This window comes from Otolemur garnettii, unplaced genomic scaffold (genome assembly GCF_000181295.1).
Source record: "Otolemur garnettii isolate 467f Iridium unplaced genomic scaffold, OtoGar3 scaffold00003, whole genome shotgun sequence".
Classification (NCBI taxonomy): Eukaryota; Metazoa; Chordata; class Mammalia; order Primates; family Galagidae; genus Otolemur; species Otolemur garnettii.
Window position 1 is genome coordinate 47328003 of NW_003852398.1, and position 18873 is coordinate 47346875.

General features: G+C 40.5%; 1 protein-coding gene across 1 annotated transcript in view; it reads right to left on the reverse strand.

Annotated features, from left to right (window-relative positions):
• Window positions 1-18873, reverse strand: part of CCDC192 (coiled-coil domain containing 192) — a 210677-nt gene that overhangs the window by 168338 nt on the left and 23466 nt on the right. Inside the window, exon 3 of the mRNA XM_023515302.1 lies at window positions 4901-5008. Within this exon, the coding sequence (XP_023371070.1) occupies window positions 4901-5008 (108 nt within the window). The remainder of the gene's footprint in view (window positions 1-4900; window positions 5009-18873) is intronic.

The window sequence follows — 18873 nt, forward strand, 5'->3', positions numbered from 1 at the left end:
GCAGGGAGGGGTGCTTTTCTGGGTCAAGAGACTGTAAGAGCTCTTCTTGGAGAAGGACAGCCTTGTTATGATTTGGGCCATCTTTCAAGCATTGAAAGACGCCAGAAAAGAAAAACTATACAAACATACACACACACACATATGTGTCTAAGTGTGTGCGTGTGTGTGAGACTTTCGGGATCCTTCGGGACTGTGATTAATTGATGTGGCTCCAGGCATGAAGAGAATCACACAGTGATCCGTTATGATCACTGGTAGGAGTTGAGATAAACTGATATATATTAACAACCTACCGTCCCAGTCTACTTGGGTTGCTAGAACAAAGTACCATGAACTTGGTAACTTCTGAGCAATACAGATTTCTCATAGTTCCAGAGACTGAAAAGATCAAAGCAAGGGTGAGGGCCCACTTCCTGGTTCACAGACACACCTTCCTGCTCTGTCCTCCCGTAATAGAAGGGGCGGGGGAACCCCACTGCACGTCTTGTACAAGGGCACTGATCCCGTTCACCCATCACTAAGGATCCCACCTACAAATGCCATCAACTGGGGATTAGGTTTCAACATATGCATTGGAGGGCAGCACAAACATTTAGACCATGCACTTATTAAGAGGCAGACACCCATCTGATTTAATCTTCTCAGCAGCCCTCTGAAGCTAGCATGTTTACCCACTCCTAGATAAGACAACCATGACAAGGAGATGGAGTGAATTGCCCATGGTCATAAAGCAAGCAGTCAGTGGAGCAGGCTGGCGCTGGGAACCAGACCCTTGAGGAAGGGGAGGCGCTCTAGGCCAAAGCTGCTGCCAGAAGGGGCTCTGCCTGGGCCCTCTGCCTGTGGGAGCATCTGGCTGGTGCTCCAGGGTAAAACTGTGGGCGGAGTTTTCCTGACACTTTCTTAGAAACTGTGTCAGCACAAAAGCTTATATGTCACAAACGGCGTCAACCAGAGCCCCGTATTTGTCCTCTCATACACACTGGAAAAATAAACTGCTTTTTATGGGCATATCCAGAAATCTTTTCTCTTTCTCTCACAGTCTAAGAACTTTTTCTCTTTTTCCTGTGTATTTTTCTTCTTTACTTACTACCCAGTTTCCACTTACTACCCAGTTTGGCTTTCCTTCCACTCATCGTAACCTCCAGGAAATACAATCAAGGATTTTCTTAAGGAAAACTTGGTAATGTTTTGAGTTATTTATCCTTATCACTCAGGATGAACGTTAATTATAAATTATCTGGACCTTTTACATATATGTAATATATATGCATACACTTAGACATAGACATAGACAAGGTATTTATTTTAACAATCGTGACATGACTGCAGAGAAGGATGGAAAAATTGTTGGCGAGACTGAAGCCCCAGAAATAATTCTGTTTACTCTGCGACCTTGCCAGAGGAAGTGACCACAATCTCCTTATCTCTTCGCTATTTCTAATTTTTTTTTCATAGTGGACCAAGGGAGACCTTGCTGAAAGGGACCTTAGAAATGTCCACTGTGAGTCCTAGGGCCCAGGACTAACAGATGTTCAGTGTAGGTGACAACCCCAGGCATCTGTACTTGCCATTCAGAGTTAAATCCACATTCTCATGTAAGAGGCAAAGTCAGGAGGTAGAGCTTTGGCTAACAGTGACGGGATCCACTGACTGACAATGCCGTGTGTGGAAACTCCTTTGTCCCAGCACAGATCTTGGTTGTTGTCATTGTGTCTGCTCTGTCCACTTCATCCTACCCCACCAGGCCAGCCCGTCTGGCCAGTGCTCAGCTGTATGACAGTTTGGGTTACCAGTGAAGGCCTGCAATTATTTCCAACATCCTTGTGACAAATCTTAAATTAATGACATTTAAAAGAAGTCTCAATGTGTGTAGCAAGCAAAAATATTCCTTTACACACACACACACACACACAGGCAGCGCCTGTGGTTCAGTGAGTAGGGTACCGACCCCATATACCAAGGGTGGTGGGCTCAAACCCAGCCCCGGCCAAACTGCAACAAAAAAATAGCCGGGCATTGTGGCAGGTGCCTGTAGTCCCAGCTACTCGTGAGGCTGAGGCAAGAGAATCACCTAAGCCCAAGAACTGGAAGTTGCTGTGAGCTACGATGCCACAGCACTTTACCAAAGGCGACAGAGTGAGATTCTGTCAATAATAATAATAATAATAGTGAACACACACACAGAGTGTATTCGTTGTCTTTAATACTGAAGACAATCTTTCCGCAGTTCCTTAGTGGCACAGCCTGCTAAGGAAGACAGTGGCCCCCAGTGGACAAACGTTTGATTGTTTGAGACAGGTGTTCCAGGATGAAATTAAGAATATTCTTAAGAAATATCAGTTGCCCTCCTTTCCCTATCCGCTCATCTCACTTTTCAAGATGCCAGATGTCAATTTAAATTTTAAAAGAGAGGGAAAGGCACTATTCTCACAGTAAGAACTTTTTCAAGGATAAGACTAGACTCAAACACTTGGGCAAAGCAAAACTTCAAGATTAAATCCTTCGAGAACAGTGTCTACGTTGGGCTGATAGGTGTCCACGGTTACAGAGGAGACAGCCACATTTAATAAAGTGCTCAACTTAACTTAAGAATCAAAGACTGAAAACGCCTGCGATGCGCTTTTGTACATTACACTCACCTTTTCTTCAAACCATGGCCAACTTCCAATTAAATTTACTTGGTTATGTAAATTTGGCAACTTCCAGAACTATATACTACAGGCCAATAGCCCACACAGACCCTGCAACTGAGGACTATAGTAAAGTTTATCTTGGAGTCATAAAACACATCTATTTTTTCCCCCATTTTTCCCAGTGATTCTATTGCCTGGGATCTACATGAGTAGGGAAGCCCTGGCTTAGATGTCTTTGTCCCCCAAACATCTAACCAGCATCTGACTGATGGGAGGTACAAAGAAGCTGAGGGAAATCCCGTTTCCATTGTACATATTCACGTGCTGACCAGGAGAAAAATAAATACATCTGAATGTTTTGTGTTACATAAAGGGATCATCCGGTGAAGAATCTTAGATATTAGGGGTATTTGTTTTGGATAAAAATATTTTATAAAGAACCATAGGAATGGGTATTTCCATGAGCGAACTGAGTCTTGCTGAGTCAAATGAGAAATCATTCAAGCCATTCAATGACAAAATAAACATATATCTTAGTGGGACCTAATGCTAAGTAAGCAGAGGTGCCTCCTTTTAGCTAGTTCAAAAATCCTTCCCACTTGGGAGGCTCTGAAATTCTTAGTCTTTTCCTTTTTTCTTGGACATAGTACCTCATAATCATCATTATGTTTTTTATAATTTATAATTTTGCCACCCTGGCAGGAGGCTTGTTTTAGAGAAAAAAGGCAGTTTACAGCTTAGTGCTATGGCTTGAGGCTGAGACAGAAACTTTCCCAAAAGGGCAACACTCTTTCCTTAACTGACATATGTCCCCTGCTGACTCTTTGTGTCAGTCACATTTAGTTAATAAACAATAATCATGCCAACGGAATGCAATTTTTTAGTAAGCTGAAAAAAGCAATGAGGGCCATTTGTATGTGTACCAATTCATTACATTACAAGTTAACCATCCTTTTTTTTTTTTGGTAGTACCAGCAACTCCTTAGTTTCTATAAAAATTCTTATAAAATTCTGATGCAATTAGACTTTTCTGTACAAAAATACTACCTTTATTCTTATTTTAAATCTTAAAATTATTATTTTTAAGTTTCTGATCCAGCACAGTGGCTCACATCTGTAATCCTACCACTCTGGGAAGCCCAGGTAGGTGGATCACCTGAGCTCAGAAGTTTGATACTAGCCTCAGCAAGAGCCTGATGCTGTCTGTACTAAAAATAAAAAAAACAAACCTGGTGTGTGGCAGGTGCCCGTAGGCCCAGCTACAGGAGCCTGAGGCGAGAGGATCTCTTGAGCCCAAGAGTTTGAGGTTGCTGTGAGCTACGATGACACCATGGCACTTAACCCAGGGTGACAGAGTGAAACTGTCTCAAAAACAAAACAAAAAGAAAGTTGAAAGTTTCTAGAATATTATATATTCTCATCCAAATGTATCAATCCATGAGAAATTAATGAGATTTTATAACATTTTAGGGCCTTCTCAGTCCTTTCCCTCCATTGATTGTCACCAAGAGTGAGTACTGGTACCCATGTGCAAGAGGGGGGACCCAGACTCCAGATAGCTCAGGCAGCTTGGCTTTCTGGGGCCAAGCCCTCTGCCCAGGAGGAAAAAGCAATACTAACAAATAGTTGTACTATGCCTCATAGTGTTTGCAAAGTATAATCTTATTGGGAAATGGTCCAGCCCCTGGTCTGAGCTCTTCTGATACCCTAGCCACTGCCTCCAAAACCAGGAACCCACTGCCTGTGCAGAGCATGCAAGAAGTACCTGTATCCCCAGCGCACACCCAGCTCCACCTCTGACCTGCTCCTGCTTTGCTTCTGTTGAGTTTCAAAAACCCAAGAGCAAAGTCAATATTGAAAAAATTCTCTTCCAAGTAAGTTTTTTCTCAAATAATTCAAGAAAGTAAATCTAATATGATTCCCACTGGTTTTATTTCATCTTGGGGCTTGTTTGTTTATAATGCAAATAGGCTTTGCTTATTCAGGAAACCCCTTGCTTAAAAGACCTACCTCATGACCTGTAGTGTATGAAAATCAAGTAAAATACAAACGTGAAAAAAATGTAAAGGTTGAAAAGGTCCATGCAGGTGAAAATACGCATTGTTATGTCTAAAATGTTGAGCTGCTCTGCCGGTGTGTGTGCGTCATGCGTAGTCACGGCATGCATGGGTGTCAATGGGGCAGAGGCTGGAAAGTGTGTTTAGATTTACACCTGCCATCCTGCACACTGAGGAACATTTGTTTCCAGTTCCCATGACAGGTATTACCTGTTCGGATAAAGCTTTAGCCCTCTCTTCTGCTTCCTGCAGGCAACTCTCCAAGGACTCAAGCTGGATCAAGGTAAACGGCTTCCATCCAGGTTTCAGGGGCTCTCTCTTTAAAACAAGAATGAAGAATTACTTTTGGACATAGTTCCCTGAGTGCATCTCCAACAATTTTCGCAGACTAAGGATAAGCTTGATAAACTCACCACAAGTTCTCCTCTTTTCCTACCACAGTACTAAAACAACAAAATGCTATAATACTGGTCTTATTTAACAATTGAAAGCCTAAAGACAGAGCAAAAATTAAGTGATGATAATGAGCAGTTTTGGAAAATTAAGGTAAAATTACTCACATTGGAACTGAGTTACTCTGTAACTTTTCCTCTATTTCAAGATGTTAGGATCAAAATTTTACATCCCACATGGGAGATGTTACCTAGAACGCCTGTGTTTGTAACATCACCATCTAGGAGGTACAGCCATGGAAACTCAGAGAAGCACTGCATGCTCTGATCTTCCCCATCTTGTTCTTATCACAAGTATCATTGAAGCAAAGACAATTTTGAGTCAGATTGTTCTTCCTCAGGGCCTGGCTAATACGAGTCAAATCAGCAGTCGTGTAGACTTCACCTCTCAAAATTTTTCTAAAGTTATTTTTTCTCAGTTGCAAGCTGAAGAGCATACAAAATTGGTATAGAAATATCCGTTACAGGCCTTGCTGAGACAGAATGTTTTCTAACTACTCTTTGGCTATTGTGATAATTACTAATTACCAAGCAATATGAAAACTGAAAAAGGAGAACGTTGTATGTGCTAGGATTATGAGCTTCCTATAGCTGCCCTGGGTGTGCCCTGTTTTCTTGTGAATACTCCTGCTGCAGCAGCTGCTTCTAATTAACCCCATAAAAAATGAACTGTGTTCCTATGTATTTTAAAAGTCTAACTGCGGCTTTGTTTTTCTCCAGTCGTTTATGAGACCATGGATTCAACACGTGTGCATTTCTTGATGATACAATAGAGCCATCTAGTGGCAAATAGACTCAGTCATAAAAATATATGTTCATGCAGTTCCTATAAGGGTTCATATGGTGCGCTAAACCACGAGGCTGTGCCACTGGCCTCTGATATAAAAGAAACTCTATGCCATGAGGGGCAAAAACATATTTCTATGTCTCACAAACAAGTTGACTAATAAAATCAACCTCCATCATACACCGCTACATACCAACCCTCAAAAGTTTGCCTTTAAAGGGTGACATCTTGGGCTGTATGGTGATACTAGGGATGACACGAACAAATGATCCTCAGTATGTTTTGATGATTAAAAATTTTCAAGAGTGGGTCTAAGAATTCTCAAAACAAAAACCCTCAAAATAAAATTCTTGGTATTTTCACTTAGAGATAAATGCATGCTGCAAAACATTTTATGCAGACAGTGGGGACTGTCAAGAGGCCAAACAGTTTTATAAAGATTGGGAATCCCTGATTTATATTGCTATCTCCAAGGAGCCTCTCTTTGGAAAGGATGTTTGATCTCCAGAGGAACTTCTTAAATTTTGTATGAGTAGACTCAACAGTCACCTAATCTATTTCTTCAGGCCTTTTTATTGAGACACCTAAAATTTCCACAGCCAAGAAAGATAACAATTTCCAGGAAGATAAAAGCACTAGAAGGGGTGGAGCAAGATGGCTGCCTAGAGACATCAGTCACTTGATTATCTCAGAAGGAAGGGAAACTTTTACATGGAAAAAAACAGAAAACAGAGCTCATGTGCAATTCTGAAGGAAAAGTGCCGGAAGCTACCAGACATTTCATAGGAAGAAGTTGCATAGCAGAAGAAGCAGCAAAATTTTAGTACAGATGGACCCCCAAGAAACCTGGAGCCCAGTGGAAATAGGAGGTAGGGGATTGGTTTCTCCTTCCCTCACTCCTCTGGTAGTCAGCAGGCTCCTAAGCTGCTGGGGAGCTTCTCTACTTTTGTGAGCCCCAAAGCTGTTGCTGCCAATTAACTGTGAGCTTCTTGAAAACAAAGCATCAGGCTGTTGAACCCCCTCAGGGTTGCTCCCCATCACCACAGACCCAAACAAAGGCAGTGGCCACCATATCACTTCTCCACTCATTTTGTGCCAATGTCTTCCCAAGGGAGCTTCAGTTTTTGTGTCACTGGTTCTCACACAAACATTTCCCAACTCCTGCCCAGACCTCAGTGGCCACAGGGGGCCAGTGGGTCCAGAGGGGAATCTGTATGACTCCCAGAGCCTGGACATTCCAAGTGCACTGCCATATGGGGAGAGAGTCAAAGGGAAACAGAGTCCCAGCTCTCCTACATTCAGATCATTTTCTTCCCTCTCCCCTCCTCCACCCACTGCTGTCAGGTGCATGGGTACCCAAGGGGTGACTAAGCTGGGGCTCTCAGGGGCAACTGCTTCCCCTCATGTCAACTACATCCATGCCCATCACAAGACAGGGTGACCAGACTATGAGCTCCCTGCCTGCTGGCCCTCCCCAGTGCTTCTCATCTGGCTGCTTTAACAGAGCAGGGAACACCTGGAAGCAGAGGGATATTAATCCTGCTTGAGGATTCCGTTGGCAATTCAAGACCAGCATGCTTCTCCCAGGCATGGTTAGGGATTGAGCTTAGGGGTCCAGAGGACAGGTCTGTAAGCCAGATCCCATACACCCAGGACTCAATAGTGTTGTTCTGGGGCATGAAGAAGAGTACTCTGAACTAATTTTGGGAGGCAAGGGAGCCCATGTGAGCAGAACTAAAAGGTGAGTCAGCTGTAGCACACTCACAGAGTATCCCTACACCCCAGGAAAGCCATGTTTTCTGTCTGGGGCAGGATCCTGTGCAGGGAAGCTCCCAGCTCGTGGCACCACTGTTGGGGAACTCAGGTTGTTTGAGATTCTGCTTGCAGCTAAATGACAGAAAGATATTCACAGGGCAGGAGAAGAGGGAGAGGAACAAAATCCACTCCTGACAGCTGGTCTATGAAACCCTTCCACCACTCCCTCATGGCTTTTCTCAGTGGCCTAGGGATAGACCCTCAAGCCCCATGCATACAGCTCTTGTGCCTGCCTTTGTGGAGCCCATAAATAGGCTTATATGACCAAGCTCCACCCAGCCTCACTCCCCCACCCACCTCTGCTATGGTAGAGAATAAGGAGTCCCCTGGGAGCTCCAGCACCTTGCCCACCACCTGGGCATTTGAGTTCTTCTCTTGATGGACTAGAGCTGGTCACAAGTCCCACAAACCACCACTGCAACTCGCTCTGTCCTGCTAGTGCCACCTATTGGGAGGGAGGAAAACTTGTACAGTCCATTAGCACATACATTGCCTAAATCATATAGGATATGACTGACTCTTACACCTAAACTTCACCTACTGTCTCCAAGATTAAGATTTGGGCATCTCAATTTAAATTACACTGTTCAGAAGACCACAAGACTGATAAAAGAAAGGATTTCAAAGACCTCTATTGTCTCTTGTCAACAAGAGACAGGGAATTTGCCCATGTACATGGTACACAACTACTACAGCCTACAAATAACTAGCAATTGAGCAAACCTTCACTCTAAGGGTATCTAGAACCAAAATATCCATCCAGAACCTATACCTCCATCAAAGTAGCCTCAGGCAAAGCCAAATGTCCTTTCCCAACATATCCTACAGACACAGCCTTAAGAGTGTGGGGGGATCTTGTAACATACACTTATGTATCGTATAAGGATACCACTCTGTTTCTCTTATGTATTCTTATAGTAGTTGTTTATCAAGAATGACAAGCACATCTTTTAAAACAAACAAGCAAACAAAAGGGTGAGAGGGTGAAATCTAAACAAAAGAAAATAAAAATAAGAAGCAACAACTTCCAGATGAGAAGGAATTAGAGCAAAAACTGCAGAAGTATTAAAAATTAGAAGGATACCCCCAAAGAAGCACACCAGTTCTCTAGCAATGGATCCTAGCCAAAGTGAAAATAGCAAAATGACAGATAAAGAACTATAAGTATTATAAATAATCTCAATGAGATCCAAGATAAAATAGAAGACCAACTAAAAGAAATAAGAAAAACAATTCATGTCCTTCCAAACAAGTAAATGAATGAAAAATTCACCATAGAGATAGATATATTTTAAAAAAATAGAACTTCTGGAAATGGACAATTCATTTAGGTAAATACAAAACGCAGTGGAGAGTTACAGGAATAGACTAGACAAAGCAGAAGAAAGAATCTCAGAGCTTGAAGACAACTCTTCAAATTAACACAGTCAGTCAAAAATAAAGAACAAAGAATCAAGAGAAATGAACAAAGTCTACAAGGAATATGGGATTATGTCAAGTGGCCAAAAGTAAGAATCATATGCCTCCCTGAGTGTGAAGAAGAAAAAGCAAAAGGCTTGGAATGATTGAGGAAAACTTCCCTGGTCTTGTTAGAGATTTAGACATTCAAATATAAGAAACACAACAAATACCTGGGAGATTCATTGCAAAAAATGGCACAGCCAAGGCATATAGTCATCAGACTGGCCAAAGTCAACGTGAAGGAAGAATTCCTACAACCCATGAGGCAAAAACATCAAGAAATTTGCAAAGGAAACTTCATTCTAGTAATAGCAGACTTCTCAAGAGAAACATTGTAAGCCAGAAAGCAGTAGGGTCCTACCTTTAGACTCCTTAAACAGAATAACTGCTAACCAAGAATTCTGTATCCTACTAAATTAAATTTTATAAATGAAGGAAAAAATAAGCATTTCCAAGACAAGCAAATACTAAGGGAATTTGTCACTACTAGGCCTGCCCTACAGATATACTCTAAAGTACATTATATATACAACAGCACATTAGACACCAACCAGTGCAAAAACATCCAAAACTTAGAGCCCACAGCTCTTATAGAACAATAGCACAAGAGGAAAAATAAAACAATAGGTATTATCCAACATGTTGAACAGAAGAATATCCCGCATAAAAACACTAATGCTCAGTGGGAATGGTCTGAATGCCCCACTTGTAAGACACTGGCTAAATGGATAGAAAAACACAAGCCAAGTATTTTATCATCTCCAAGAAACACATCTAAACTACAAGAGTTCACACAGACTCAAGGCAATGATATGGAAAAAATATTTTATACAAATAGAAACCAAAAATTAGAAGTCATTCTCATATAAGATTAAATAGACTTTCAATCATCAAAGGTAAAAATATGATGTTAGTCATCTAACTTATAAAAGTCTAAAAAGATGATAGGAATGCAACAAGAACACACAATAATATAAATACATATGCATCTAACACAGGAGCTTCCAGTTTCATAAAGCAAAGTCTTCTAGATCTAAGAAATAAATGGTTGTACCTTAACTGTCAGGAACTTCAACACTCTACTGATAAATCTGAACAGATCATCAAGGCAGAAAGTGAATAGAGAAATGTTAGGGGGTGGGGCCTGTCGCTCAAGGAGTAGGGCGCCAGCCCCATATGCCAGAGGTGGTAAGTTCAAACCCAGCCCCAGCCAAAAAAAAAAAAAAAAAAAAAAAAAAAGAAAGAAAAAATGTTAGACTTAAAAATAACTCTAGAACAAATGGACAGAACAGACATACAGAACATTCTACCCCCAAACTATCGAATACACATTTTCTTCTCAGCACATAGAACATTTGATCATATCTTGGACCACAAAACAAGTGTCAGCAAATTCTAAAAAATAAAAATAATACCATGTATCTTTTTAGACAAAGATGGAATAAAACTAGAAATCAATTCCAAGGGAAATAATCAAATCTACACAAAGTTGTGGAAATTAACCTGTTGCTGAATGATTCTTGGTTTAATGATAAAATTAAGACTAAATCAAAAGATTCTTGAATGACGAAGGGGATACAAGCTTTCAAAAATCTATGGCATACATCAAAAGCAACTCTAAGAGGAAAGTTCATAGCCTTAACTACCTACATCCAAAAGACAGAAAGATCACAAATTAGCAATCTAACATCACATCTCAAGAAACAAGAAAAAGAAGAACAAACCAAACCCAAAGCCAGCATAAGAAAAGAAATAAAGCTCAGAGTAGAAATAAATTAAACAGAAACTGAAAAATCAATACAAAGGATCAATGAAACAAAAATTTGTTCTCTGAAAAGGTAAATAAAACCAGGCTAGGTGCAGTGGCTCACACCTATAATCCTATCACTCCGGAAGGACAAGGCAGGAAGATGGCTTAAGGTCAGCAGTCAAGGAAGGTGTTTGTGGCAGAATTTGCAGTCCGTCAGTCTGAGAATTGTACCACTGACTTCTCTGAGCAATACTTCCCATGCATCTAGTCTGGTATACTGACAGGAATCAGAGCCCTGGAGAAGTTCCATTTGCTAAGGCCAGGGGTCAGGAGGTACAGCAGAGGACAAGGAGATGGCCTTGTTGGGTGATGGGAAGACTGTTGTAAACATTGAATGAAGTTAATCAGGTAAACGTTTTGATAAAGTGCTCAATCAATGCTAATAATTCCACTATCCCAACTTCTTTAAAGAAAATAATGTGATGTTAAAACTTACTTTGCAACCCTAATGAAAGGAAATACCACTAGGGGCACTTTTGTAACAAGTGATCAGACAGCAGCGGTGGGAAATTCAGTCAAGTCATAATTAAGACCAAAGTTAATGTATCAAATATGTGCATGTGTATTTACTTAAAAGTAGGATTACTAAATACAAGTGTGGTTGCAGCAAATTCCACCTTTGTGGAAAAGCATTTTGACACAGGTCAGATTTAGAGAAATGTCTCTAACAATCTTCTAAAGAGCCAGAGTTCCAGCAGCAGCCCCTGCTCAGTGGTGCAGTAACTTCCTGCCAGATACAACGTGCTTTCAACACATTTTGCAGTGGGCGAGCTTCCTGTTTAATAGCTCATCTATTCCCTCCTACTGCCGCCCATCACTCTTTTCCCCGCTTGACAGGCACCTAAGGCCCTATTCTTCCTCATCCTTCTGCATCCCTGTTCACATTCCTCTGGCAGATCCCAGGCTTGCCCCCACAAAGCATCCTCCCCCAACTCATCACCACACCCCAGTCCCTTACCCTGGCACATCTATGTCATCCCTCCCTTCTCAACTTGTATGATCAGAATTCATTGCACAGTGGAAATTTTATCACTCATATCATTTGTGTGTAGCTTTTGTGATTCTAAAACTCAATTCTGTCCAATCCATTTCAGTGAAAATTATGTTTGGGGTAGCTCAATCTTATCAAAATGTGAACAAACTACAACCAGAGGCTGTAGTTGTCACCGTCAACATGACTGAGCAGGAGGCGGCCGTGGGAGGACGCCAGGGGAGCACAGACCAAGGAGCACTCTGCTGGTAACCTGGAAAGCCCTGGTCTGGATCTTACTTAATCCTAAGTGACTGTATGACAGTGGGCTGCTGGTCACTTATTTGGGCCTCAGTGTTTTCCTCTTTAAATGAAAGGTGTATTGATCAGGCCCCAGCAGGAAACAGGCCACTCCTATGGAGTGATTGAGGGGAGTTAAATGAAGGGACTATTTATAAAGGTGTGGACATAATGAGGCCATCAGCAAAGGATGGTGAGGTGGCCCCTAGAAATGCACGTGCCATTTGCTATACCTTGACCTGAAGAGGAAGCAGAGGAGATTAGGGGAGAGCATGGGTGGCAGATCTAGACAGACAGAGAGCCTGAGGGGAGGAATACAGCCACTGCCAACCTGCGCCCAGGCAGCAGTGGTGGTTGGAGGGAGACTGGGGAGGGAGGAGAAATGGATCAGTGGAATAAATAGCCTGACCTTCTCTCCTTTCACTCTCTGTTCTCCTGTCTGTATCTCCCTTGGGCTGAACCCAACAAGAAGCCAGAGGGCAAGAGAGGCTAAATCACCAGTCCAGAGAGAAGAACTTTTCCTGAAAACGGAAGAGTGGAGTAGGATAGAGAATGAATCCGGAGGGGAAAACAAAGAAACCTCAGCCCAAAGGGGCTTAATTACATTAGTGCTTCCCAAATGCTAGCCCATACATCAGGGTTGGGTTGTGATAACATTTTCACCAGTCAGCAATGAAAGAACAAAAACAAACTTTTAAAAAGAGCAGCGTGACATTTTCATGAAGTTAAATTTATTGCACTTACAGGACTGTTCTTTATTCTGAGATTATCATTCCACTTGTTTTGGTGTTAAGACGGCCTTTGTCTAACAGACGATGATGGTATACGGAAATCATTGTGTTTTAGTGTCTTGAAAAAAAAGTGAAAAGTTGGCAGTCCTATAAGAACTAACCCTAATTATACGAGGGGTGAAAATTCTTACTAGTTTATGAAATCTAAAAGCATAGAGACCACCCCCCCCAACTCAAGTGGTCTCTGTTAAATTATGAATTAAATGTTTTACCAGGTAGCCTTTTCAGAACTATGGTCCCTGAATTCCCCTGGACCTAGTCCAAGATGAATCTGTATTCTATATTAAGTTGTCTGCCTTAGCAAGATTCCAGGTTACTATTTTTCTAGAAATAAATATATTCCTAAAGGTCAACCTTTCATCCTGTGAAAGATTTAACTACTTTTCCATTTATCTAGCATCACTGATAGAATAAAAGGAAAGGAATTTTTGACTCAGATTTTAATTTATAAAGCGATTGTTGGCATGAAATTCGAACAGAAATGGCCATGTGATACTTGATAGCTTCATAAATAACTTTAAATAATGGCTTACCCAAAACTCTTAACATGCCAACTCTCATTGCAATTCAGTTCAAGGCAATTTAATTCACTTAGATTCAAAAAATGTTTATTGAGGGCTCACTATCTGCCGGGCACTATGCTAAATGGGAAAATAAGTAGTAACAAGACAGACATGATTAATACCTTCACCAGAAGCCTCAGCTTAGGATTTTTCTCTAATACAAAAATCCAGGGATTTGGGGTTATAGAAAAATGCAAAGAATGTCCAACATTTGGTGGTTAATTGAATACTTTTATGCTCACTCATAATATACTGCTCTGTGCCATGGGGCTTTGCTTTCTCTTTATGAGGATTCGGGTCGATGCTGCAAGGTGATAAGAAGCAGTCCTAATTTGTTTTTGAATGTCCCAGACCTTTTTAGGTTCTTAGAGACCCCGTACAAACAGCATCCGAGGAGAAAGGGACCTTGTAAACAATATGTACCTTCCATGGCTTAAATCAAAGTTCACAGTAAAGCAGAATCTGGGTTAAAGGAGACCTGAATTTGAGTTTGTGTTATATTCTATGTGTTACAGAACTTGTTCTATGGCCTAAAATAGCTCCGCCATTTTGATTTATAAGCGTCACAAACTCCTTTGAGTACCTAATGAAATCTGTGGGTTCTCTTAGCAGAAAAAATGCCTGGGCGCATACCTGCACACACGTGCATAATTTTGTATATACTCGTTTAACACCCTTCTCAGGGCCATTCAGGTAGCTCACATTTCCTAGGCCAGGCACAATGAATCATGACTGGTGGGAGGCTGAGGCAAGAGGATTGCTTCAGATCAGGAGTTGGAGACCAGCCTGAGCAAGAGCAAGATCTATTTCTACTAAAAGAAAAAAAGAAAAAAAAATTGAAAAGTTAGCTGGACTTCACAGTAGGCACCTCTAGTCCAAGTTATTTGGGAAGCTGAGGCAGGAGGATTGCTTGAGCCTGGGAGTTTGAGGCTGCTGTGAGCTAGGCACAGCACTCTAGACTGGGCAGCAGAGTGAGAACTTGTCTCAAAAATAAAACAAAACAAAACAAAAAATAGAAAAAGAAAGAAATTCCTATTTAAAAGGAATATTGTGCGCTAGTCACCTTTAATCTTTATTCTCAAATAAAATACAAAATCTCACTAAATGTGAGTATTGATATGCTCTTGCCGTCACCATTGTAAATTGTGCAAAGGAATGAATAATCATTTATTTCTAGAGAAATGCCAGACCTCAGCAGAAACAAAATTGTTCCTATCGCTGAACAGTAGAGCAAGTATCAACAGCATACCTGCCAGGGAAGCCTGGTGTTTGGAACTGAAACCTCACAGCAGCAACCCGTCTTATTGACCATGAAGTGAAGATTTTTATAATGTGACTATATTTTCTTCATGATAAACAGAAGGAAGAAAACGACAAAGCAAGGCAGTCTAAGCATTGGAAAATATTTTAATTTCTTTAAAAAAAGTAAAGAAAGAAATGAGTAACAATTTAATGGGTATAGAGCTTCAGTTGTGCAAGATGAGAAAATTCTTGAGGTGAGTTCACACAACTAAAATGTGTACTGGGAAATTGCTGAAATGTATTTTACCACAATTTAAGGTAATTTTTTTCTTTTCTTTTTCTTTTTTTGAGGCAGAGTCTCACCATGTTGCCCTTCAGCAGGGTGCCGTGGCCTCACAGCTCACAGCAACCTCAAAGTCTTGGGCTTAAGTGATTCTCTTACCTCAGCCTCCCAAGTAGGTAGGACTACAGGCACCTGCCACAACGCCTGGCTACTTTGTTGTTGTTGTTGTAGTTGTCATTGTTGTTTAGCTGGCCTGGGATGGGTTCAAACCTGCCAGCTGGGGTGTATGTGGCAGGCGTCCTACCCACTGAGCTACGGGTGCTGCCTAAGGTAATTTTTTTTTCTAAAAATAACTTAACTACAACACAAATATATATAACAGATAAATTACAAAGTGAAGGAATTAGCTTATATTAAAAGTAATTCAAATGTTTTTTACCCACGTCACAGGACTGTGGTAAGAAGAATAAAGTTTTAAAAAGATTGAATATTGTGAAATCTTAAATTTAAAAAAGGAAAAAAAAATCAGGTAATCTTGCTGAAGGAAAGAATTTTTATTTCTCCAATTTTAAAAATCCCCAAATTACTATTCATTTTTAAATAAAATTATCAGTTATGTGGGGTATAAAATTGCAAATACTTTTCTCATTTGTAAAGATGGTGCTTTGAGTAGTGGAATTTTTGGTGACAAAATTACTTACTTTCTCACACAGCACACATAAGTTTAAATTTTCAGTTCTTTGGCATGTGACCAACAAGGTCTTTATTATCTCACTGGATCCCAATATTTTAGGAAAGATATGTGCTCCTAGGAAGAAAGATTTTCTTTTTCTTTTTCCTTTCCTTTCTTTTTTTTTTTTTTTGTAGCTTTTGTGCGGGGCGGGTTTGAACCCACCGGCATATGGGGCCAGCGCCCTACTCCTTTAAGTCACAGGTGCCGGCCCAGAAGGAAGATTTTCAAGTCAGTTTCTAAGTGAGGTGATAGAATTGATAGATTTATTTTTTTTTTTGCCCAAGTTGACTATGGTTTTTCAAAGTTAGTTTTGTTGGTTAAATTTTGCTGTACTTTGTAGAATCAACAGCAAATGTTTTATAAGTTGCAGTGGTCAGAGTGAAGGTAACTTTTTTTCTGCCAATGAGTTTTAAATTCTAAGTAAGTGAATTTTTTAAGAATTCAAAAAGCGTAACTGCAATGAGAAGGACCTCAATACTCCAATGATGCTGTTCCCAAAACCTAGCAAGGAAATCCTTAGTTGAGCTGGATTCTCCCCGAGGGGTTTCCACAAGAAACCTTTTTTTCCTCCCAGCCCGACATGTGCACAGACTCCCTCCTTCCCCAAGATGTGAAGGAGAAATGTGTTATGCACCCTTCTCTATCAGATAAAAGTTCAGCCACACTTTCCACAGTGCATTCCAATACGATAAGGCAGGCAGAGGACAGAGAGAGGGTTCATTTTTTTTTTCCTCTGTGAATTTCCACTGCTTTTAAGGTCTCCTAGTCAAAATGTTTCTATGAGGCCCAGTCAGAATGGCAGAGAAGAAGGCTCTGCCCAGCTTACGTAGTCACTCAGTGGGCCTCACTTAATCCGTGAAATGAGAAGACCCTTATACCAAATGCATCCTGAGCTCTATGCTGGCTGTTTGCCACTCTGTTTTGCCTTCCTATCTCATGAATCACTCTGTCCAAACTAGAAGTCCTTAACTCCGTCTCGAGCATCCTTTGCAGTCACGGTATAGGCATGTGACTCAGGCTCCACCAGGTAGACACGCCAGCACAGATGACAGAGATGTGGAAAAGGTGCCCAACACAACAGAATCTGGCCTGGTTGACAGGGTCATTCTGTTTCGAAAGACTACAATGACAGAAGACTTAGAAGTAATGTCTCATACTCAGGCAAAGTGACAAGTGATGTGGGGCCTAGGCCCAGTGACAGCCGTAACAAGTCTGTCACCAGCATCTGCAGAGTAATTAGGTATAGGCTCCAAGCTGAATTCTCTGAATCTCTTCAAGAGCCTCTGAAATACCTAATATTCTCTAATGATTCATTTCCCTCTTAATACCACCTCGAATGGCTTCTGTTGATTTCAAATGTGAATCTAACTGATGCAAAGTCCTTGAAACAATGATCACTTATTGTTTATGTGACTTTAAGCAAGCAACTTAATTATTTTGAGCCTTTGTTTCCTCTCTATAAAAGCAGAGGAAATGGTAACTCTAGGGATGGCTGTGGTGAATAAATGTGGTAATGCAGGAAAACGCTTGGTATAATGCCTGATCCATAGTAGTAACTAAGGAAAAAAAATTATCTTTTTAAGTTGTAAGTTTGTATGTTTGTATGGTGTGACTTCTGGGAGCAAGCCCAGGAGGTAATTCTAAGGACGTAGGTAGACTTAGCATTGTGTGACTCTACCTAGCCTGGTTATGCCTTATTGGAAAATGCACAACACCTAAGAGCAAAAATTCAAAAATGCAATTGGGGAGGGCAAGCCTGTATCCTACCCTGCCAACTAAGAAGAATTTTAACCTGATCTGCTCCATGTCCTTCCTCCCTGACCTTCTAGCTAGACATGTTCTTTGGGGCTTCTGAGATGAAATAGGGAAGAATAAGTAAGAACAAGAGGAGGGTGGACCACAGCTAAAGGAAAAAGTTTTTCAAGGAAATTTTGAAAAGAAGACTTGGGGGAAAGCGGTCCTGTTAAGATGATAGCTTATGGGGGACAAAAGAGGGACTTAACAAAAGGCCTGAAACTTACCCCAACACGTTGTTCAATTATTGCCATTTAGCCCTCCCTACACCATCAGAGTTCATTAGACCCAACTGTAGTCTTGTTTCTTTTTTTGACCAATTTCATGTGTAAAAATTGATATTTCATGAATTTTTATCCTTTCTTAGCAGTCTTGCCAAAAACAAAGATAACGTATTTATTTTTTTAAAAAATCAATAAAATTCATTCTATTTTGCAATTACCATAAGTGTATTGGAGTCTCTTCTAAATCTAAGATATATTGAGGGACCTTAGTGATCTTCTTTTCCCAATATTTGACACTTTTTGTCATCTTAGAATTTTTTTTATCATTATTCATGAATTATTTCTAATTATGACTTTTAAAAAGACTAAAGAGAAAACCAGAAAGAGATGGAAACTCTTGGAATGACAATACAATAGTGAAACTAATTATTCAATTTTTTAAAATCATCGCTCAAGAAGGCATTAAAGAGGAGATACAAAGTTTATGGTCTGTCTTTAGTTCCCATTCAGCACAGCTGAGAAGATGAATTTTTCCATCCATAATGTACAAAGAGAAGGAAATTGACAGAGGAAGACTTCAAACTTCTCAGACAAATCATAAGATGAATGTAAAGACCACTGACAAGCACTTTGGACCAACTCTGTCAGATACCGCAGCTGCAAAACACTCATAACTTTTCAAATACTGGAAATGTGGTTAACTTGAATTGAGATGTGCTATAATCATAAAATACACACTAGATTTTGAGAACAAAGCACAATAAATGAGAATGTCGGATAGCTCCTTAATACTTTTTTATATCAATTATATGTTGAAATGATAATATTTTCAATATATTTGATTAAATAAAACACATTATTAAATTTTAGTTTCATCTATTTTGAAGTTTTTAATGTGGCTACTAGGAAATTTTAAATTACATCTGTGGTTAGCAGTTTATTTCTACTGGAGTAGGGT